At 45.5% G+C, this 23,696-nt stretch overlaps 1 protein-coding gene across 24 annotated transcripts in view; it reads left to right on the forward strand.

The window, feature by feature from the left end:
• The window catches only part of Eif4g3 (eukaryotic translation initiation factor 4 gamma 3), a 233,280-nt gene that overhangs the window by 32,881 nt on the left and 176,703 nt on the right, over positions 1 to 23,696 (forward strand). For 22 of the 24 annotated variants that reach the window (XM_037203103.1, XM_028875356.2, XM_028875355.1 and 19 more), the window contains one exon: positions 18,998 to 19,073. Coding sequence is in view for 19 of the 24 variants with exons in the window: in XM_028875352.1 (XP_028731185.1) it covers positions 18,998 to 19,073 (76 nt within the window). In the remaining 5 variants the exon portion in view is untranslated. The other 2 variants (XM_037203105.1, XM_037203104.1) reach the window with 2 other exon arrangements.

Here is a 23,696-nt window from a genome sequence, read left to right on the forward strand (position 1 = left end):
GCAGCATCTGAGGGGGCCTGCTGCAGCCTCTGTCTCTCTCCTGCAGCATCTGAGGGGCCCTGCTGCAGCCTCTGTCTCCTGCATCTGAGGGGCCCTGCTGTAGCCTCTGTCTCCTGCAGCATCTGAGGGGGCCTGCTGCAGCCTCTGTCTCTCTCCTGCAGCATCTGAGGGGGCCTGCTGCAGCCTCTGTCTCCTGCAGCATCTGAGGGGGCCTGCTGCAGCCTCTGTCTCCTGCAGCATCTGAGGGGGCCTGCTGCAGCCTCTGTCTCCTGCAGCATCTGAGGGGGCCTGCCGCAGCCTCTATCTCCTGCAGCATCTGAGGGGGCCTGCCGCAGCCTCTGTCTCCTGCAGCATCTGAGGGGGCCTGCTGCAGCCTCTGTCTCTCTCCTGCAGCATCTGAGGGGGCCTGCTGCAGCCTCTGTCTCCTGCAGCATCTGAGGGGGCCTGCTGCAGCCTGCAGCATCTGAGGGGCGCCCTGCCTGCAGCCTCTAGTCCTCCTGCAGCATCTGAGGGGGCCTGCCGCAGCCTCTATCTCCTGCAGCATCTGAGGGGGCCTGCCGCAGCCTCTGTCTCCTGCAGCATCTGAGGGGGCCCTGCAGCATCTGAGGAGGCCTGCTGCAGCCACTCTTCCTGTTTGAGGCTGTGTGCTCTTTTCCTTGGGCTGCCTTCAAGCTGTTTGATGTGCCAGGGTGTTTGTTGGTTGGTTTTCTAATTGTCTTGAAATTTTCTTGAGTTTATTGGTTTGCTGTCTTTGACTATTTTTGGAAAATTAGGCTATCGTACTAAGTATTTTCTTACTTTGTTTTTATTTTTTCCCCCCAAGACAGGGTTTCTCTCTGTACTTCTGGCACTCTGTAGATCATGCTGACTTGGCCTTCAGTATTTTCTCAACATTAGTTTGATTTGGATCATTTCTTTTTCTTCTCCTTGCCCCTCCTTTGAAAAGATGTCTCATGTAGCTTAGGTTGACCGAGGACTTCTGATCCTCCTACCTCTCCTGAGTGCTAGGATTCCAAGTGTGAGTCAAAACACCAGCTTTCCCGAATCACCGGAGGTGGAGCTCAGGGCTCCATGCAGCTAGTCGAGTGCTTGTTGATAGAGCCACGCCCTGGTTCCTCAGTTTTTAATTCTGTGCTGTGTCTTCTAATCATGGATCATTTTAAGAGCTGAGCCCTGTCTACTGGCAGCTCATTTTTTATTTCTCCTGTTTTCTGTTAACATCCCATCTTTAACATTATTTTAACACTTTCCATTGATTTAGTAGAAAGGAAACTCAGGATCTTGCAGTGGTCTAACCTGACCTCAGTGACTTCAGTGAACTCTCCTAGTGCTACTGTCACTGAGGAAGCAGTGGAACAGTGTAGAGCACACTTGGTCACTAAGCTTCCTGCCATGACCTACGTGGTTTTTTTTTTTTTTTTTAAACCAGGTTGGTTTTCTGAAGTAATATATGAAGAAATTAGCCCTGACCTCATTTTGAATGCTGTTTCCTGCTTCAGTTCCATTTTCACCACCTGTTGGATTTGGTGTTTCTAGAAGAAATGTCCCCACTTGAGACTATGTTCACAACAGATTAGATATTTCTCAGTTAGCAGAGCGATGTGGCTTCAGGACCAAGTGCCTTGGGCTGTGGCTCTGCCTTTATCCTGGTCTCTAAGACTGCTGTGTAGCTTCTGTGTCCTGCAGAAGACTAAGATTGCCTCCCCCCCCCAAGACAGGGTTTCTTTTTTTCTTTTTCTTTTTTTCGTTTTAGGAGACAGGGTTTCTCTGTGTAGCTTTGTGCCTTTCCTGGAACTCGCTTTGGAGACAAGGCTGGCCTCGAACTCACAGAGATCCTCCTGGCTCTGTCTCCTGAGTGCTGGGATTAAAGGCGTGCGCCACCACCGCCCAACCCCTAAGATTGCTTTTAAAAACTTCGGAGGTGAGACACTTTTCCATGCTTCATCTCCACATGTAGTCTTTGTTCTCTGAAGTAACATTGACCTTTATGAGGCTCTTCTTCATGTCTTTAGAAGTGAAGTTTGGAGCAAACAAGGAAGGTCTGTTTAGTCAAAACAGAGCTCTCTGGCTCTCCAAAGCATTTCAGGGAAAGCTCTGGCAAGTGGGAGTGGACTGGTAGTCTGTCTAGGGCATCCGTTTGGGAGACTGACAGCCTGCACTGTCAAGAAGCACAGAACTGTGGCTGGCCGTAGTGGTGCACACCTTAATCCCAGCACTTGGGAGACAAAGGCTGGTGGATCCCTGGGACTTTGAGGCCAGCTGATCTACATAGTAAGTTCCAGGCCAACTGTACATGATCAAACCCCCCTCCCCCCCAATCTAGGACAGCCAAGGCTGTTACACAGAGAAACCCTGTTTCGAAAAACAAACAACAAAAAAATTAACCGAAGCCCTGGCGAGGTGATCCTCCAGTCCCCCAGAGGTCATGATGCATCCTCAGTGAGGTGATGTTTCTTACTGCTGGAGTTCTGGTTTTGGGATGTTAGAAACGACTCACATGGGAATTAGTAAGTGTGCCTGTCGCCTGAGAACTCCACCGACCACCCTCGTTCTTTCCCCCTCTCCCCAGCCTGTCTGTGTAATGTGATTTAGCAGTGCTCCCTACAGCCGCCTCTGAGTGTTGAAGTAGAAAGAATCCCCGTTTCTCCCTGAGCCAGGTGGTTAAGCTTTCTAAGTCAGGCATGATGTTCCTGTGAGTGCTGTGGGAGAAGGGAACTGGGTGGTAGAGGATATGATAAGACTTGTTTGAACCCCAGAGTCCTAGAAGGTTTCATTAGCATGAGTTTGCTAGACAAGCTGTCCTTGGACATAAATGGGTGAAGAAAGCCACTTGCTTGCTTCTTGACCCTCTGTTGTGCTTGCGCGTACCAGTTATTGTGTGGAGAGCTGTGCCTGTGGCGTGGGTGTAATTGAGTATCTTCTCCTGAACTTACACTGTAATGTAAAGTCCCTGTCATCATAATGTCAGTGTCCTGTAGGAAGAGGAGGAGGAGGATGCAAGGTGCGAGGATGGAGAGATTGAGACACAGTTGCTGCTCTAGGAAAAGGAGCCTTGTTTGTCTGGGTGGTGCTGGAATCTAACCGGGCATTGCTCATGTAGTAAGAGTGCTGTTCTGAGTTCTGTCCCTGGGTCCAGGAAAACTACTTCTATTATTTATTTAACTATTGTTATGTATATGGGTGTTTTGACTACATATATGTCTGTTTACTCAGGGATACCAGAAAAAGTTGTAAGAGCCCTTGAGACTGGAGTTAAAGATATTTATGAGCTACCATGTGGGTGCTTAGAATTGAACCCTAGTCCTCTGGAAGAGCAATTATTGTTTTTAACTACTAAGCCATCTTTCCAGACCCGAAAGGCTATTTTCAAAAAGAAAAATTCCCAGTGAGAGATGAAGGCAGTGGAATGCTGTACCACTGAGCTGCACTACCCATCCCAGTGTTCGCTCTTATGGAGCAGACAGCCAGAGCACTTGGCTATTAGTTTTCCATTTATTTATTAGTGTGTGTGCGTGCACGGCGTGTGCATGAATGTGTGCATACATAGGAACAATTGATAGGACTCAGTTCTCCTTCCACTACGTCATTTCTGGGGTTCTCAAATATCTTTTTTAGATTTATTTTTATTTATACATCTCTGTGTGCATATGCCACATGTGTGCAGGTGCTCACAGATGCCATAAAAGAGTGCTGGAAGCCTTGGAGATGTGTGGTTCTCCTTCTTCCTCAGGATTGTTGGCTGCCACTCTCTGAGGTGGGAGGGAGCCGAAGTGGGGAACAGGGTTCTGAAGACTGTGGAACCCCTCCCGGCTCTGGGAGATAACTTCAGTGAATCAGTTCAACTTTATTCCAGAGTATAGGAAAGATAGAGGACTGGGAAGCCTGGGGACAAGCCCTCATTTCATTAAGTGGCACACTTCTATCACAAGGCGTGGTGTATGGCAGCGGTCCTACAGCAAAGCTCCTAGTACAAGTCTCAGTTGCCATATGTGCAGAAGGGGAGAACTTTCCGCAGGAAACTGTGCCAAGGGTCACGCTAGAGGTAAATTAGGCATCCAGGCTTAGGGACAGCTTTCGGATAAGGTCAGTCCTCCCGGCTTAGAGACATTATCCAGATAAGGGCAGGTAGAGAGCAGGAAGTCTCTCTGGGGAGGGAGTCACTCTTGTTGTCAAGCTTTGGAGAGAACTGCCAGGTCATGACAGACTGCAACCTCTGACCAGCAGGGCCACCCAACAGAGATGGAGTTACATGTGGTTGTGACCCAACCAGTCTTGGTGCTGGGAACTGAACTGGGGTCCTCTGGAATAGCAGCAGCACCTTTAACTTCTGAGCCATTTCTCCAGTCTCTTAAGGAAGTTTTTGGGTATACATGCGTGTGTGTGTGTGTGTGTGTGTGTGTGTGTGTGTGTGTGTGTGTGTGTGTCTGTCAGAGGTTGAAGTCAAATGCCTTCTGAGCCATTTCTCCAGTCTCTTAAGGAAGTTTTTGGGTATACATGCGTGTGTGTGTGTGTGTGTGTGTGTGTGTGTGTGTGTGTGTGTGTGTGTGTCTGTCAGAGGTTGAAGTCAAATGCCTTCCTTGATTGTTTTTCACTTTATCTCTCACTAGAAACCAAGGCTCACTGAATTTTTTGGCTTAGCTAGTCAACTTGTTCCTTGGGTGCTCTGTGTCTGCTGCCACACCCTCTTTCTGTGTGTGCTATGGAGGTAAACGCTCAGCCTTTCATAAATACCTGTTGGAGGGTGGCGTGGATGTGTTTCCAACCCTTGCACTGATGTTGAGACCATCAGAAAGCTGTGAGCCCCAACAGTGCTTTCGGGAAGTGCCTGTTGCTTGTGTTCTTGTCTGCAGGGCATGACACCGTTGGGGGGTGTCCTGTCTCTCTCTGGACCTGAGTGGCGGAATGTTGCTGATTCATCGTGATCTTCAGAGAACTTCGTTCTCTGCTTTTAAAGTGAACTGTCCATTGCAGTGTCAGTCCCGAGTTCCTGTTTTCCTTCACTGTCAGTAAATTTAAATCAGATGGTTGGAGCACGTGTTCTCGTGTCCTTCAGAGTAGATACTAAAGGCCTTGGACCAGTCTTCCTCTCTTTTCTTCCTTTTTTTTCTGGTGTTCTTTGATTAATTTTTGTTCATATTGTTTTTGAGACTGAGTCTTACAGAGCCCAAGCTGAGGATGACCTTGAACTGTTGATCTCCTGCCTCCACGTCTGCAGTGTTGAGATTGAAGCCTTAACCAGGTTGGGGAAGTGCTAATAAGGATCAAGTCCAGGCGCTGATGGGAGGCAAGCATTCTGCCAACTGAGCCCCATCCTCAAGGGGTCTCACGGTGTTTAGCTTTGGTCTCGTGCCTCCAGGAGAGTGAATCCAGGGCCTCCTGCATGCTGAGCAGGCGCTCTACCCCTGTTTCTTCTCTTTCATTCTTCAGGGTTTGCTAAAACTCTGTAGCTCAGGCTGCCCTGAAACTTGTGGTCCTCTTTCATCAGCCTCCTGAACAGCTGGGATTACAGGCCCTCGTGCACGCCATTGCCTGGCAATTATTATTATTATTTTGTTTGTTTGTTTGGCTCTAGCCTCGGAATCAGTGTGACCACGGACAGGTTAAAAAAAAGTTGCAGGCCGAGTGGCGGTGGTGGCGCACACCTTTAATCCCAGCACTTGGGAGGCAGAGGCAGGCGGATCTCTGTGAGTTCGAGGCCAGCCTGGTCTACAGGACGAGTTCCAGGAAAGGCACAAAGCTACACAGAGAAACCCTGTCTCGAAAAACCAATTAAAAAATAAAAATAAAAAAAGTTGCAGATTGGGGCTGGAGAGATGGCTCAGCAGTTAAGAGCACTGGCTGTTCTTCCAGGGGACCCGGGTTCAATTCTCAGTACCCACATGGCAGCTCATGCCTATCTGTAACTCCAGTTCCAGGGGATTCAACACCCTCATACAGATGTACAAAACAGCAATGCACATGAAATAGAAATAAAAGTTGCAGGTCTTTGAGACCAGTGTTGTACAAACTATTAAATACTTAGATAATTCATCGTTAATAGAGAATGGGAAAGATACAGAAGATATCTCCTGACCATGGCATGGAATACCAGTTTGCATAGAAATCCTTGTTATTCTTTATCTATCTATCTATCTATCTATCTATCTATCTATCTGTCTATTAATCTAATCTATTTTGACACAGGGTCGTTTCTCTATGGAGCCTTAGCTATCCTGGATCTCACTATGTAGACCAGGCTGGCCTTGAACTCGCAGAGATCTACCTGCCTCTGCTTCTGGGGTGCTGGAATTAAAGTCATGGGCCACCATACTCTATGTATAGCATGGGCTATTTATTTTGTATATTTTATTTTGCTTCTGGGTCTGTTTGGAGGTCAGTGGACAGCTTTTGAGAGTCAGTTTTCTCTTTCCACCATGTAGATCCTAGGAATCAAACTTAGGTTGTCAGGCTTGGCAGCAAGCACCTTTTACCCACCAGTCTGTCTCGCTGACTCAGGAATCCACTTTGGAATTGAGTGGATTCTGCTGCATTTACTTCCCTGTTTGCCTGTATGCAGTGTGCCTGAATACACGATGTGGCTTGCATCTGGCCTTCACTGCTGTACTTCTCACCTTGGGCCGGCTCCAAGGTGGGGGGAGAACGGCCTGAACCCGGCTTGCTGCTCAACAGCGCGGTTCGCTCAGTTCACAGGTGAAGCAGCCTGGCAGAACGGGCAGCCCCCAGCTGCTGTGCTAAATGCACTGGAAAGAAGTGTTTCACACATTTAAATTGTGTGACTTGCTGACAAGGAACTTCAGTATTGTTGGCCTGGACTGTGGTAATTGAATCACAGTTGATCCTGAATTAGCACAAACTGGGATGAGAAAAATCTCTGTCTGACTGGCAGTATTGAAGCATTAATTGTGTGAAAGTGTATCAGATGAGGTGCCTGTTTTGAAAGGACCACCTTTAACTTTGAAACAGTTGTCTGTTAATCTAGGATATGTGAAAAAGTCCTCTCCCATGTACTTTGTACACAATAAACGAACCGAAACCATTATGTGCCCGGTGTTCTCCACCCTGTTGGTTTTCCCACTGTTTGAGAAGCGGGTTGGTTATTTGACTCCTTGTTCCAGAGTGCATGGCAGGAAGGGCATGCGGTAGAGTCTGTTAGGATCTCTTGAATGCTTGTGGTTGAACTTGTTTTTGGAACATGGAAGTTCATTTTGGGGGGAGGTGGTAGAGGATAGTGGCCGCAGGCTTGGCTGGGACTGGAGCTTGGTGACCTGAGCAGAGTCTGTGCTGAGTCTTACTGGCCCTGTGACCTGGGGAGAGTTGTGTGATCACTAAGGTGTAATGTAGATCTATTAAAAGCACATACTGTTTATGTATGTGCTCTTTAGGATCTTAAGTGACAAGCAGGTGAATACTTCGCTTGGTGGGAGTACTCGACATAAACTGTTGCTATATTTGTTTTGTAATCCCTCTTCCCCAAATCAGGTTGCGGCTCTTCTGGAACAGACTGAAGTGGAGCAATGAGCTTTTCCTCTATTTATTGTAGCAGTGTGCATTCTTACTTGGCTTCAGGTTTTAGGATTTGAACCTCCCCTCCCTGACTCTTAGCAGTGGTACCATTTTAAGACTTACTTGTTGAGCAGGTTTGAAGCAGATTACTTGAAACATTCCTCATTAAAAGACCTTCCTCATTAAAGATATTAGTGTGTGTGTGTGTGTGTGTGTGTGTGTGTGTGTGTGTGTGTGTGTTATCCTTGGAGGCCAGAAGAGGGCATCAGATCCCCTGGATCTATAGTTAGAGCCATTGTGTTGTGGGTGCTGGGAACCAAGTGCTCTCAGCTATTGCTCCAGCCTCTTTCCTGCTTGCCACATAGTTGTGGTTATGGAGCAGAGTTGAATTGTACCGAGAGGGAGTTGGGGAAGTTAAGTCGTCTGATTGTGGCTCATTGGACTTCTGGGTAGGTGGTGAATATTGAGTGTCGTGAAGGAAGTGCTTCAAGCCAAGTGCAAGGTGCTGGCCATCCCTGTGTGGGGGACATTTAGGGACACGCTCTGTCAGAACAACTCCTGTCGTAGTTCTAGGTTTGTGATTGTAAAGCTGGCAGGGAAGCATGGTGGAAGGATTTTCTAGCTGAGCAGAGAGGGAAGCAACCGTTCTCGCTGGAACTCTGTGCGTCTTGTTCTGGCAGGACAGCTTAGCAGAGGGCAGGAAGGGAAGTAGTCCTTTGTGGTGAGGTCGTGTGTGTTCAGCTGGAGTCCACGGTAAAACAGCTGTGGAGACCCCTCTGCTGGCTGAGGGTTGAGGATGAGTTGTTTCCAAGGCTGTGGAGGAGGGCAAGTGTGCTCTTTTCTTGAGACATTCAACTTTAGGTTAAAATAATAATAACGCTGACTTTCCATATTTCTGAAAGATTTATCTGTCATTGCACATGCGCACCTGCAGACTGAGGGAACAGAATCTATACTTATTTTAAGTATCTCTAAAAAATGCTCTACTCTCTGCTTCATGGCTGTTTATGTGTACAAAGTATTCCTGTGTAGGAGCTGTGCTTCACCAACGGGCCTGTAACCCCTGCACTTGGCAGGTGGATGCAGAAGGACCACAAGTGTGTGGCAAACCCATTTCTGTAGTAGTGGGATCCTGTCTCAAACAAAACCAAAACCAGATGATTTACAGCTGCTGTGAGAGCTCCCCCTTGGAAGGCTAGGAGTGGGGTAACAAGCATGCCCATTTGTTGAACTTCTTAACCCTGTGCTGGCCTTACCGTCTTAAAATACCCCTGTAATCTCAGCAGTGGGGAGGCGGAGGCAGGAGCGTCAGAAGTTCAAGGACGTCCTCGATATTCAGTGATTTAGAGGCAGCTTGGGCTAAATGAGACCCCATCTCAAAAACCACATGTCTGTTATTGTACAGTTTAGGAAATGTAAGCTTGGCAGTGGACCTGGAATTATTCCAATTCAGATCTGACTTTAAAATTCACATTCTTACCCTTGTACTACAATGCATCTTGGGTTATATGAGTTGGTGAGATTTGTGTGCAGTACTATAGACTTGTATGTCCCATCAGTCAGTCAGGATGTCCGTGTTTAAAACTGTTGTTTTTTGAACTGAACATGGTGGTGGTACATGCCTGTACTCCATCTCCTCAGAAGGGTGGATTGCTTGAGCCTAGGAGTTTAGCCTGGGCAGTATAGTAAGCATCCCCCATCTCCTAAAAACAAACACACATATGCATCTTTTTATTTATTTATTTTTTTAATTTTAGGCAGGGTCTCACTATGTAACCTTCACTAACCTGGGCCTCGCCATGTGGACTAGGCTGGCCTCTAACTCAGATCCTCCTGATTCTGCCCTGCCTCCTGAGGACTGGGGATAAAGGCTTTAGTCACCATCACCTGCTCCGTTTTCTAGCCTTTTTCTAGCTGTCTTCGTCATGTTTTGGTAATTATGAATGACTGGTAGCTTAGACATTTCCTCTCCTCTCCCAAGCCTCTAGTTATTGGGTATTTTGGATTATTTTAGAATGATCACTAATTTTAGAAGCAGCCTTTAGCGGTTGTTAAAAAGTGTCCATGTAGACATTCTCTGCAAAGATGCATGAACAGCTTGAGGCTGTTGACTTTGAGGATTCAGAGATCGGGACATGGGACAAGTGCTTCCTGTCCCACACCCTTCCTGGTGCTTGGTTGCAATACCCCTTGTCCGGTGTGAACTTTCCTCCAGTAGTGGTGGTGCTGTTTAGAAAAACACTGAGTAGTATAGCATGGCTGCAGAGCTTCAGACTATGGTTATATCTTTAATTTTATTTGCCCTGTTTTTCAAAATGCTTTTTATTTTTTGGTTTTGAGATAGGGTTTTGCCGTGTAGCTCTGGTTGGCCTTGAACCTAGGGCATTTCTGCATCAGCCCCCCAAATGTTGAGATTACAGACATGAGCTACCACACCTGTCTTAAAACACTTGTTTACCAAGTAAAGATAGCTGACATTCTTTTATCATATTCCTTTATTCTCACTGAAGTGCGTTATGTACCTAAAGCTTGGCGGTTGAACCTAGACCTGTATATGTTACACAGTGCTCTGCCACTGAGCTGTATTCTCAGCCCTCTTTTTACTTTAGACTTTACTTAGGTCTCTCTAAGTTGTCCAGACAGGTTTTGAAGTTGTTATACTCCTGCCTCAGTCTTCCAAGTACCCACCAGGCCTAGTTGAAATACTGTTTTATTTCACAAGTCAGTATGGTTTCAGTTGCCTTTTGAAATGCATAGGAGGTGACTGCTTACAGGCCATGAGCCTTCTAAGGAGGTGCAAACTGCGTCGGCTTGGCTTCTTACTGTTGCTGTCACAGTTGCCAAATGCGTTTATAAAATCTTAGAGAGATGGAGCATGAAGACAGCTATGAGGCGCACCATTCCTGTGTTTTACCGATAGTAGAGAAGGAGTCTGCTTTGCTGGCGGTCAGAGGGAAGCCGTCCCGATGCCAGTCTCCTGTGGTGTGTACGGGTTTGCAGTGTTCTCACCCACTTGAGTTAATGTGGTGGCAGCTTCACCCTTGTATCAGCTGGTGAAGAGTGGCATCGATCAGAACACTTGTGATCTATACCAAGGCTTGCTTCCTTGTAATAAGGATAGTGGGTGGAGATGGCGTTCTGTTGTGCTGCTGTTAAAGAAGTTCCTTTGGTGATGTCTTCTGAGAAACACCTGATGCAAATGTTTGTCTGTCTATCTCTCCTTTTTTCTTTCTTTCCTGAGACAGGGTCTCTCAGTGTAGCTCAGGCTGTCCTAGAACTTGCTCAGTAGACCAGGCTAGCCTCCAAATCACAGAGATCCACCTACCTCTGCCTCCTGAGTGTTTGGGATCAAAGGCGTGCGCCGCCGCCGCCGCCGCCGCCGCCGCCGCCGCCGCCGCCGCCGCCGCCGCCGCCGCCACCACCACCGCCGCCACCTCCACCTCCCAGCACAGGTGTCTGTCTTGAGCCTTTCTGCTGTCCTATCCGGCAAAACTGATGGCATTATCCTTGGGAGTCCTCAGCAGAGGTAGCTGACAGCAATTCTGTTTCTTCTGAATCATCAGCGGGAAGCAGGAATGCAGCTTGTAGAACTCCAGTGGGAACGGTGTGAAGTCTTTCTTGCTGGTCTCTGTCGATAGACACACTCAGTAGCTGCACGCTTGCAAAGCTCTGCATCGTCCCTGGACCTTCAGACCAGTCCAGGGAGCTGGGAGCTGAGGAGCTGTCCCTGCAGAAGCGGACCCAGCCTCCACTTCACTCGCCTTTTTTGTTCTTCTTAAACTATATACTGTGACATTGAAAGGACTTGTATTCACCAGAGAAACAAAGAGTGCTTTCATGGTGTGGGGTCTCCAGAGCCACTGTGCAGGGCCTTTGTTGGGTGGCACTGGCCTTGTTGCTTGCCACCCTCGACCTCATTGTTGGTACTTTCCATCTTTATTATTTAACAGTTCACAGTTGCAAAAGGAAAATCAAGTTTCTTGAAATACATGTAAAGGCTAAATCTTCCCTGTTATTTATTGGGGTAAGGCATCCTTTTACATCAAAGTGTGCTACCCTGGAAACCTTGGTCTTGTTAAAGATCTTCTATTATTTAAAACTCACATATTTTGTTTTTGTATGGCTGCAGTTCCCTAAGGCATTACTGTGCTTAATAATAATTCATGAACTACAAGAATCAATCACCAGTGCCAGGTAATATTTTAGTTCTGTTTTTTTTTTTTAAAAAAAAGATGTGTGTGTGTGTGTGTGTGTGTGTGTGTGTGTGTGTGTGCGCGCGCGCGCACGCACACACACACACATCTGGGCATTTGAGTTCAGGTGCAGTGGAGGCCAGAGGCTTTGCATTCCCCAAAAGCTGGAGTTAAGGGCTACAGGTGGTTGTAAGCTGCCCAGTGTGGGTGCTGGGACCTGAACTTAGGTCCTCTGCAAGAGCAGTACATGCCTTTAAGCACTGTGGTATCTCTCTGACCCTGATAGTTGCTGTTTTTATGCTATATCAGAAAAATGTAAAGTGGAAACTTTATTTTTAAAAAATTTTATTGTTGAGACGTAGTCTTGCTAGATAGTCAGTCCAAGATGGCCTGCATCTGCCTTGGCCCTGAGTGCTGGGTGATAGCTGTATTCACCAGGCCCAGCTTAAAGAGTCTTGTAAGAATGCAAATAGGAATCAGGTGTGGTGGTTCAGGCCTCTAATTCTAGCCTGGGGTGGCTGAGGCAGAGGGATGGAGAATTCCAGGCCAGCCTAGACTGCGTGGTGAGTTTGAAGCCGATTTAGGTTATGTAACAAGATATTGTCTTAAAAAATTGAAACTGAACCAAATCAAAACTTGTAAAAAGGCCAAACAAACTAGAATCCGAAGCTGGTGATGCCTGACACCTGTCTTAGGATAGGGTTGTAATAGAGTGCACACAATAGAAACTCTCCTGCATGTCCCCAAGCTAATGTGTAAGTGTGTGCCTGAAGCCCAAGGCAAATTGGTGATTTTGTCATTGGTTGAAGCATTGGGCTTCGTTTTGACCTTTTTGCTGGAGAGACACCAAGCTCTTGATCTCTTTCTTCTGTGCCTTCTCTGCCAGTTACCAGATAAAATGTTGTCAACAGTATACGGAACTCTTTGCCTTAGGCATTACAGTTTCCTGTATTTTTCATGAAGAACCATAGTGTTTCCTGAAATTAGCCTTAGCTCTTGTGGTGGCAAACAGGCAGGCAGCAAGTAGGCTAACTGAAAAGCTGAACCATGGACCATCGGTGGCTGATGGGAACTGACTGCTTCCTGAGGCCCGTGTGTTAGAGATTTTGTAAATCTCTGTTAGTCCGGAACTGATCCCAGATTCATTCGCATCTGGGATTGCCTGACTCATTCACAGATTGAGGGGTTTTATGGGATGCGAGGGACCAACCAGAGCGTTTGGGCTGTCATTTGCTGTAGTACATAGCCAATGGAAACACTTGGTAGTAGTGGCTGAGGCCTGTGCTCAGCTTCTTAAACCTACCACTGCCAAAGAAAAGGAGGAGGAGGGGTGGTGGAGCAGGGGAGCAGGGGAGCGAGGAGTCTTTGTTTTGCTGGTGATTTGAACTGTTGGGAGTGGAGGGAAGGTATGGGAAGACCCCAAGGGTTCAGGTGAAGAGTGGTGTGGCTGTGGGCCCCAAGGCTGCCATAGAGGGCCTGCCCCAGGCAGACGGCAGAAAGAGCCACTCACTGTGGCCACTTTATTTACTGAATGTTTCTGCAGAACACACCAGCGGACATATCAATTAGTTCTTTTTCCATGAAGAGCATTAATGAGTAATCATATTTCATCTCTCAAACACACAGTGGTTCTCTGTCAGTGTGAATGAAAAGCTCTTTGGATTTTGTCTGATGACCTCATTGGATGACCATTTTTGAGTTAATGTAGCGTGACACCATTGAAAGGGTCTCTGATTACAGATTACTGCAGGTGTTAACCAGCCTAGGTGGGCTTTGCAACTCTCTTGTCAGTTGCACTCAGAGTTGACTTAGTCATGTTGATTTACATTATAAAATACCCATCATAGTAATTCAGGCTAAGAAAGAACAACTAGGGGGTGGAGAGCGGGCTCAGCGATTGAGAACACACACTGCTGCTGCAGAAGGCCTGAGTGTGGCTCCCAGCACCTGGTCTGGCAGCTCACAACTCCTGAAACTCCAACTCCAGGGATCTGCTGTCCTCCTGGCCTCTGGGGGCTCTCCCACATACCTGGTTCACACTCACAAATACAAAGAAGCCTTTTCAAAATCTTGAAAAAGTTAAAAAGAAAACATTTGCTTTTTACTTTCAGTTTAAAGGGATATCAGCAGTCTGTGACTTACGTAGGGGACACAGCTGTGTGAGAGCTGGCACTCAGCTGCAGGCTGGTGGAATCAAGTCAGCCCTAAAAACCTTTTACATGCTCCTTCTGGAACTTACCTGTCTTTGAACAGATCCCCAGTGCTTGGCTCTGGCTGACCCTTCTAGGGTTTTTAAGTGGAGATGTGGTTTAAACAGCAGCTTAACTAAAAGTTAATAAAATACCTGTTTGGAAGTGTTTATATATATATATATATATATATATATATGTAATTATTTAGATTTTATGTGCATTTGTGTTTTGCCTACATGTATGCCTATGTGAAGGTGCTGGATCCCCTGGAAGAGCAGCTGGTACTCTTAACCTCTGAGCCATCTCTCCAGTCCCATTTAGAGTTTTTAAGAATTTCAATTTAAATTAACTTTACATTTATTTGTTTGTTTGTTTATTTTGTGTACACACACACACACACACACACACACACAAACACACACACACACACACACACACACACACACACACACACACACACGCTTGATTTCAGGAGCCCGAGTAGAGGTAGTTGTGAGCTGCCTGATAGGAGTGTTGGGAACTGAACTTAGTTTCCGTGTGAGACCAAGTAAGTATTGAGCTGTCTCTTCAGTCTCCTTAGTTTCTGAGAAGAGATCTCTCTGACTAGTCCTGGCTGGCCTCCTGCCTCTTCTTCCTGAGCTCTGGGATTACAGCCACCACACAGAACTCCTTAGGTTGGTTTGTTGGTTTTAAATTGGTTGGCCTTGTAACCAGACTTGAGCTACATTCTATTTGACTGGTTTTTCTTTTTCTTTTTTAATTTTTAATTTTTTTGATTGTACTGCAGTTTTGTTTTTATATAGTCTGCAGTTTTTAGTTGTTAATTCATAGAATATAAAAATGAAGTCAGCATTCTTTATTGTAGGAACAGAGGAAGAATGTTCCTGTAACATGGACAAATGGTGTCTCTAGCAGTCTTGTAATTATAGTCATCTGATTAGCTCGCCGAGGAACAGAGAGCGGGATTCTTGAGTGGCTTAGGTTCTCAGGCAGAGCACTGGATTCCCTTGAGAACTGCTGCGCCCATCTTGAAAATTAGTCCTTCCTGAGAAAAGCAATGGAGTTGGCAGTGCAGAAGAAAGGATGGCTCGTTTGTCATCTCCTCACACACTGTGGAGCTCAGTGTGAAGAGTGTTTCAGCTCAGCGGCCCTTCAGTCTCAAAGAGCTGGGAGCTCATGATGAGGACGTCGTCCTGGAACATGATAGGCTTCTCCTTTCTACTACTGTGTGTGTGTGTGTATAGCATAATGTATGTGTGGTATATATAATGTGTTTGTGGATTGTATGGAGAGTGTATGTATAGTGTGTGCTTTGTGTAGTTTATATGCATAGTGTGTGGAGTGCACATGTAGGATATGTATATGTATAGTGTGTGGAGTGTGTATGTATAGTGTGTATATGTATAATGTAGAGTGTGTGTGCCATGTGTATGTATATTGTGTATGTGTGGATTGTGTATGGGTAGTTTGTGGGTTTAAATTGTGTGTGCATGCAGTGTGCATCATGTGGACGATGTGTGTGTGAATGTGAAGGGTGCATGTGGATTGAATGGTGTTTATGTTGTGTGTGGTTAAAATGAAGCGGTTCCTTTATGAAATGTTTCAGACCCATTGCTTCCCAGTGCAGCATTTACAGTGCTTTGGCATGCGTGTGCGTGTGCATGCGTGTGTGCAAAGTATTTAACTATTGTGTTAGGTTGCTAGTTTAAAAACTGTCTAGAGACGGCTGTAGTCTCTTTAGACTTTTTAATCACTGAAACACAGGGTGTGTTTGTTTTGTTTTGGGTCATCTGAGCTGGCTGCTTGGAAATAGAGAATCTACTAATGATTCAGACTTGGCAACTTAGAGTCATTCTTAAAATGTAAACAAACAAAAGCCTACTACTTTTGTTCTTTCACTCTGTAATTTTTTAAGATTTATTTATTTCATATATATGAGTAGTGCATGTGTTTGTGTGTGTGTGTGTGTGTGTGTGTGTGTGTGCGCGCGTGTGCGCACTCCTGGTGCCTGTGGAGGTCAGAAGAAGGCATCAGATTATTGGAGAAATTATTTTGGCCACTCCACGTAGTTAAAAGGATATTTATTTAATGGCGTAACTCACAAATTAAGTAATGGGTAGGTCGCAGGGTCTGGGGAAGGTGTTGCGCAGTCCAGCGGTGTTCTCCGGAGCTCTGCACAGTCCACCTTCACTGTTCAGCGTCCCGGCACAGAGAGAGCGCTGGCCCATCCAGCTCTCGGGTCCCCAGGCGCCTCCCCGCGCCCCGCCTTGTAGGCGTGACAGTTGCCAGAGTCTCAATGGGGGTTGGAACTTCCAGATCCAAGCTGGAATGGCTACCTACTACATCAGATCCCCCTGGAACTGTAGTTAGGGATGGTTGTGAGCAGCCACCATGTGGGTGCTGGGAACTGAACCCAGGGCCTCTGTAAGAACAGCCAGTGTTCTTAACTCCTGAGCCATCTCTCCAGCTCTCTTTTTTTCTTTGAAACAAGAGTCTCAGTGTGTAACCCTGGCTGGCCTCGGACTCATTCTGTTGACCATTCTGGCCTTGAGCTTTCAGTGATCCTCCTGCCTCAGCTTCCCAAGTGCTGGGATCATAGCTGAGAGTCACACCCCTGCTGTAGCTCTTAGCTTGTCTTCCCAACTCTCCACGTGAATTAGAAAGAAACATTATACAAGAAGTATTAAGTATTTGTTGGGAAATTTTTTCATTTGGGATTTATGATACAATAATTAAAAAAATAAATCAGCCAGCTGGAATCAGATTACAGAATTGTTGGAATTTAAAACAAAATAGGTGAAAGTCAAATAATTTGTACCATTTGTAGCTGTTGTAGAAGGTGCATAGTCCAGCATGTCATGGCATCACGCAGGGACAGTGCTGTGTCTCTGTCCCTCTTACATATGTCTGATCGTATAAGCAGTTCTCTTTGAAAATAGTGCCACACCAGCTAGGACGATTCCTGTCTTCACGTAAACAATAAAGGGTCCAGCCTGTATTTTGTTTTCTCCCAGGGTCTCCCAGACTCTCCCAGGCAGAGTCTAACAACCAGCCGAGGATCTGATCTGGAGATATTCAATGAATCTAAGCACTCAGAGTTCGTTAGTCTGTTCACTTTTTCTTTTCAGTCAATTTTTTTTTTTTTTTTTTGAGACAGGGTTTCTCTGTGTAGCTTTGCGCCTTTCCTGGGACTCACTTGGTAAGTCCAGGCTGGCCTCGAACTCACAGAGATCCGCCTGGCTCTGCCTCCCAAGTGCTGGGATTAAAGGCGTGCGCCACCACCGCCCGGCTTCTCAGTCAATTTTTATCTACGCAGCTCCTTTCCTGTTCTCATACTTAGCTCTTCTCTGTCCCCTTTCCTGTTCTCAGTCCCTTCTGCTGTTCTCTCATGTCTATCTAGTTCTTTCCATCTCTGTCCTCATCTTTGTTCTTCTCCATCAATCCTCCCAATGCTCTCCGAGAACCAGTCTATATACCCACACGGTATTTCTTTGGCAAAGCAATTCCGGCTGGAAGTTTTCAGGGTCACAGGGTCCACACATAAAGCAATAAATGTCAGCTTCCAATTACAACCCAAAAGGGGAGTGACTGAAGGGGAGTTCTCTGGCAGGGTCAACTAAAGCTAAGATCAATTAGGGAATCTAGGAATAGCCCCTAGCTGAGGAGGAATAAAACTTAATTTGCGCAAGAAAGAAGCTTGGCACCTATGGCCTCCCTGCCCTTGACAGCAATCTCCTTGGGTCAGTGGGAAGTAACTGCCTTAACTCAGGAACTAACAAATGGCTAAAACTTCATCCCAGGAATGTGAGCAGTAAATCTCTTAAGTTAGGGTCTTATGTAAATAACCCAGGGTGAAGGTAAGGGGTTGAGGATTTAATTGTTAGTGGTTCTTTTCTCTATCTGTGGGTGAGATGAACTAATGTTTATCTATGTACAGTTTTGTCCTTGGAAAAAGGTATCTTTGCTGAAATACTTTTGTTCAGAGAATGGCCCTGGCCATATATATGTTAATGAAAAATAAACACAGCTGGGAAAAGTTATCCAATTACCCCAAATGTATAGGGAAAGTTGTGCCCAAGATTGAGATGCAGTCGTGAGATCACATGTACACATAACATGGAGATGCACAGTAAATGGGGAGAATCATGGCTGTTATTGCACAAGAAGTTTACAACAAGAGAGAGCCAGTTCATTCCAAAGGCAGGAATTCCATAGCGCCTTGCGTGACGGTTTCCTCTAACAGATCCCTTAGTTCTGATAGGTTGACCTCTGAACTCCAGCTGTCACTGCTGTTTACCCCATGGACTTTCACTGCCAGTGGCTCTTAATACTATCTCCTAGTTTCAAGTTAAAATAAAATAAAATGATAGTCTTTTGTCTTTTAATGCCTTTGTGTTCTGAAATATTTTAAGTGATTGCTGAAGAACCTGTTTTTAAAAATGGGAAACTTGTCGGGCAGTGGTGGTACACTCCTTTAATCCCAGCATTCGGGAGGCAGAGGCAACCTGGTCTACAGAGTGAGTTCCAGGATAGCCAGAGCTACACAGAAACTCTGTCTTGAAAAAACAAACAAGAAAAATAATAAAATAAAATGAAAATGGGAAGCTGGTGGGTAGATGTAGAGAAATTAGTTTAATTAAAAAGTTCATAGAAAATGGGAACAATTGAGCTTGTGTGGCTAGAATAGACTGGAGCATTGTCGTCAGTTCGTTGAGGCGGACCTCACACTAAGGCAGCCCTGCTTCAGCTATGCAGGTGCTGGGAGTTGAGGTAGGAGGTGCCACTGCCCTCCGTTTGTCTGTCTGTCCGTCCGTCTGCTGACCTTGCTCTCCTGGTTACGTTGCTTGCACTTCTTTTCTGTCTAAAGTAAAGGTGGTCGAGTCTCTGGGCTTAAGGTTTGGGGACTCTAGTCATTGTTTGCCTACCAATGGAAGTTTATCGTGGGAACCAATGACCACATTAGAGAATTTGAAATACTTAATTTTTCAGTTTCTTGGAAGTAGTAAGTATACAGAACCACAGGTTGGGTAAAAACCATGGGTCACTGGCAAAATTTTCTCTAACTGCTAAGCAGTTCCATTTGAATTCTCTCCTTAACTCACCTTCCAGAATTCCTAGAGGACCCGTACAACAGCCTCTGGAGGATCGGCTCTTCCCTCCCACGGTCTCCACAGTCTACAGCACGGTGAGCATTCCAAGCGTCTTTGTCATGTTTCTGTGTGAATCCTAACAGTGTTGGATTGACATAGGCATGAGGTGGAAGGTCAGTCAGATTCCCAGGAGAATCAGATGTGCATTATGTGACCGGTTAACCCTACCCACCTTTGTAATCTTAAGGAATAGGAGTGAGGGGAACGTTGTGTTATGATCACCTGGATTTGGACTCCTGCCCACATCTGCCCACATCTGTATGTATTGAACTCTGGCTTACACTGGTAAGTGGTGGGGTAGAGCCCAGGTCCTGTGCATAGCAGGAGCTTAGGAATTCTACCAGGATGCTGGGTTTGCAACTTTTTGTAATTAATTTTTTTACACTCATCTTAAATTACTATTTTCTAGTTTGTATTTGTTTTATGTGTATGGATGTTGCCTACATGTCTACTGTACGCCATGTGTGTGTAGTTCCCTCGGAAGCCAGAAGAGGGCATCAGATCCCCTGGGAACTGGAGTTACAGATGGTTGTACTCTGCCCTGTGGGTGCTGGGAATCCAATGTGGGGCCTCTGGAAGAGCAGCCAGTGAATGCTTTTAACCACTGAGCCTTCTCTCCAGCCTCCTGATTTTAAATTTTTATTGAATATTCTTTTTGCTTGTTTGTATTTCGAGACAGGATTTTTCTGTGTAACAGTCCTGGCTGTCCTGGAACTTGCTTTGTAACTCACTCTATAGACCAGGGTAGCCTTGAACTCACAGTTTTCCCTTTCTTTTCTTTTTGGTTTTTCAAGACAGTTTTTCTGTATAACAGCCCTAGCTGTCCTGGAACTACTTCTGTAGACCAGGCTGGCCTCAGAGATGCGCCTCCCTCTGCCTCCCGAGTGCTGTGTTAATAGTGCACCACCACTGCCCCAGCTAGTTTTCCCTTTCTTTTCTTACCCCCCCCCCCTCCCCAGACAGGGTTTCTTTGTGTAGCTTTGTGCCTTTCCTGGAACTCACTCTGTAGCCCAGGCTGGCCTCGAACTCACAGAGATCTGCCTGCCTCTGCTTCCTGAGTGCTGGGATTAAAGGCGTGCGCCACCACCCCCGGCTAGTTTTCCCTTTTTTTTTTTTTTTTTTTTTTTTTTTTTAGATTTATTTATTTATTACATATACAGCGTTCTGCCTGCATGTATGCCTGCAGGCCAGAAGAGGGCACCAGATCTCATTACAGATGGTTGTGAGCCACCATGTGGTTGCTGGGAATTGAACTCAGGACCTCTGGAAGAACAGCCAGTTCTCTTAACCGCTGAGCCATCTCTCCAGCCCTAGTTTTCCCTTTCTTAATTGAGGGTTTTTCTTTTACTTTTCCCCTCCCTGATTACATATAAAATATGCATAAATATTGGCTAAGTAAACACAAGATGAGATTTGAATTATGTTTTGAATGATGAATTTGTAAGAGAAGGTTCATTATACAGATAGACAATTCAGTTATTAAAATGATGTATTCCAGTGAACCTATGAGAATTTGAGATGTGACAAACCCATCTATTAATATCCCATTCTCTATCTGCCATTTATTCCTGTGCTGTAAGGAAACTTAGAGTCTGATGAAGGAAATGGGTCAATAAGTGACTGTAGTCTAAATAAGATTGTGAAAAGTTTGAGTTCTGAATCAATTTAGTTTTTGCACAGTATTTAGAGATTGAACCCAGGGTCTTGGAAATTTTAGGCAAGTGCATGCAACTGAAAGAGTTGGGTGTTCCGTCTTTTAACAGAGTAAAGACTTACACAGTTTAGTGGATTAGCGCTGTGGTGGAAACAAGGCAAGATAAAAGGGTAGAGAATGGATATGCTCACTTAGCTAACACATTCTAGAACATTCTCTTTGAAAAGGCATTTGAGAGAACTGGAAAACCAGGAGTAGAATGCACACTGTGAAGCTAATCCTTGGGAGTTGTGGGCTAGCTTGAGCTACTTGATGGGCACTTGCCTAGCATATGCACAGCTCTGGAGTCAGACTGTTACTGCCGGGGAAAACAAAACAAAACAAAGCATTTCTGGAGAAAGAGCACCCGTGATTGAAGGACCTGCAGTACAGAGCCCCCGGGATGTCTGTAGGGTGGGCAGAAGCTTCAAAATGTGCAGATGCTGGTGTGGAGAGGTCGGACTTGGGGCGTCAGATTACTTGGGGGAATTATAGGCCATGTAGAGGTTTGGGAACTTAGTCCTGGTATAATGGAATGCACAAGGAGGGTTAAGAGAAATGGAACTAATTTCCCTTTTCAATTGTCACTGTAGCTACAATGTGGGCAGTGTGGTAAGGTAGAAGGGGGGTCTGTTGTAGTACAGGCAAAGGTGACTGTGCTGTACTTGGACGTGGAAGTAATGACTGTTTCTAGTGTATGTTTTGAAAATAAAGTCAATTGTGTATAAGGATGACTTTAATGTATGATGCAAGGGAAAGAAGAGTCTATGTAATGCCTTGGGAGTTTGCCTTGATCAAGCCAATCCTATTTATTGGTCCTATTCTTTGGGGCTGATCTCCAATGGAGATAGTTGTTGACACAAGTCAGCTTCCTGTAAACAAACATTGCTTTGGGGTCAAAGGATGACTTGTTTTCAGTTCTTTGCTGTTATAAAATAACTGAATTTATAATTTTTTCTGTATTATGGCTATGATTTCTGTAGATTACCTTTCTGAAAATGAAATTATTGATTCAAAGAACAGGTGTATAGCCTATACATGCCTCTAATCCCAAAACTTCATGGAGGTGGGGGGGGGGAGGAGAGAGAGAGAAAGCCAAGGGCATTGTGAGTTCCAGGCCAGTCTAGGAGTCATGGTTGAGGTACCCTAACTTTACGAAAAAAGCAGTTATTGAGATAGCTCATAAATAAGACATTTGATGGTGTAATTCATACTCTAAAGATAAGCCCATGAAAACTCTGTGATGGAAGTGCCTGCAAGGGAGGTCTTCTACCCACCGAACCTTCCTCTAAAGTTTATAGACAAGTTTGACTCTCAGCTGGTGGGTTTATTTGTGAGAGTTCCTTGACTTTGAATATTCAAAGTTCCTGTCATACATGTAACACGTGCACATTGTATATTATTGTGCCTCTTCTAGAAGAACAAGGAACTTCAAGCATTAAAAACTACCCTTAAACAAGATGTTCTCAGCCTGGCATGGTGGTTGGTGCTCGCCTTTCCTGCCGGTAATCAGAAGGCAAAGCCAGAGCCAGGTGGACCTCTACGACTGAGTTCGAGGCTGTGTTGTTCAAATCTTAGATTGTCTTTTTTAAATTGAACTATTATTATTATTATTATTATTATTATTATTATTATTATTTGTTTTTTTTTAAAGATTTATTTATTTATTATGTATACAGAAGAGGGTGCCAGATCTCATTACAGATGGTTGTGAGCCACCATGTGGGTGCTGGGAATTGAACTCAGGACCTCTGGAAGAGCAGTCGGTGCTCTTAACCTCTGAGCCATCTCTCCAGCCCTATTATTTGGTTTTTTGAGACAGTTCCTCTATGTGGGTTTGGAACCTTTCCTGGAACTCACTCTGTAACCCAGGTTGGCCTTGAACTCACAGAGATCCCCCTGCCTCTGCCTGCATGCTGGGATTAAAGGTGTGCCCCACCAACGCCCTGTGCTTAGATCTTCTTTTAATAAAAAACCCAGAGCCAGATATCAGGGTGAAAGCTGAAAGATCAGAGAAACAGAGCAGCCAGCCACTAGTTCTTATCCTCAGTCTAAAGACAGTGAGTTCCTGTTCATACCTTTCTCTGCCCTGCCATATTACTTCCTGGGATTAAAGGTGTGTGTGTGCTTCACAAGCAAAGGCATGAGATCTCAAGTGCTGGAATTAAAGGTGTGTGTCACCACGGCTTGGCCTCTGTGTCTAGTCTAGTTGCTGTGTCTGTCCTCTGATCCTCAGGCAAGTTTGTTAGGGTACACAATATATCACCATAATCCTGCTCTACAGAGTGAATTCCAGGCTAGCTGAGGCTACACAGTGAGACCTTGTCTCAAGAAGTCACAAACCAAAACAACAGAAAAGATGACCTGCTTTTTTCCTCCTCCTCCTCCTCCTCCTCCTCCCCCCCCTCCTCCTCCTCTTCCTCCTCTCCTGTGTGTGTGTGTGTGTGTGTGTGTGTGTGTTTTGTGTTGTGTTGTTTTTTTTTTTGTGTGTGTGTGTAGTGTTGGCTAGCCTGGAACTCGCTGGCCTCAAACTCAGAAATCTGCTTGCCTCTGCTGGGATTAAAGATGTGTACCACCACTGCTCAGCTACTTTCTGTTTTTTTAAAGTCTGGTTCTTTCTATATTACATGAATGGTCCCAGACTATTGGGGTGAAGCTATCCGTCTGCCCTAGCCTTCCTAGTCGCTGGTTTCTTCCCCAGTTTAAAAATTACATTTGTTTTACTTTAAGTTAAGGCCTTTGTGTGTATCCATGGCTGGCCTGGAACTTGTGATGTAAAGTAAGCTGTCCTTGAACCCACAGATCTGGACCTGCTTCTATCTCTGGAGTGCTGGCATTTCTAATGAATTATTTACATTCTTTCTTGTTTGTTTATTTTGCATTAGTGGCACCATATATCTGTGGTGGTTCTGGAGCTTGCTATCCATGTCAAACTGGCTTTACATTTTCAGAGATCCTCTTGATT

The sequence above is a fragment of the Peromyscus leucopus genome, chromosome 2, assembly GCF_004664715.2.
Source record: "Peromyscus leucopus breed LL Stock chromosome 2, UCI_PerLeu_2.1, whole genome shotgun sequence".
In the NCBI taxonomy this organism is placed as follows: Eukaryota; Metazoa; Chordata; class Mammalia; order Rodentia; family Cricetidae; genus Peromyscus; species Peromyscus leucopus.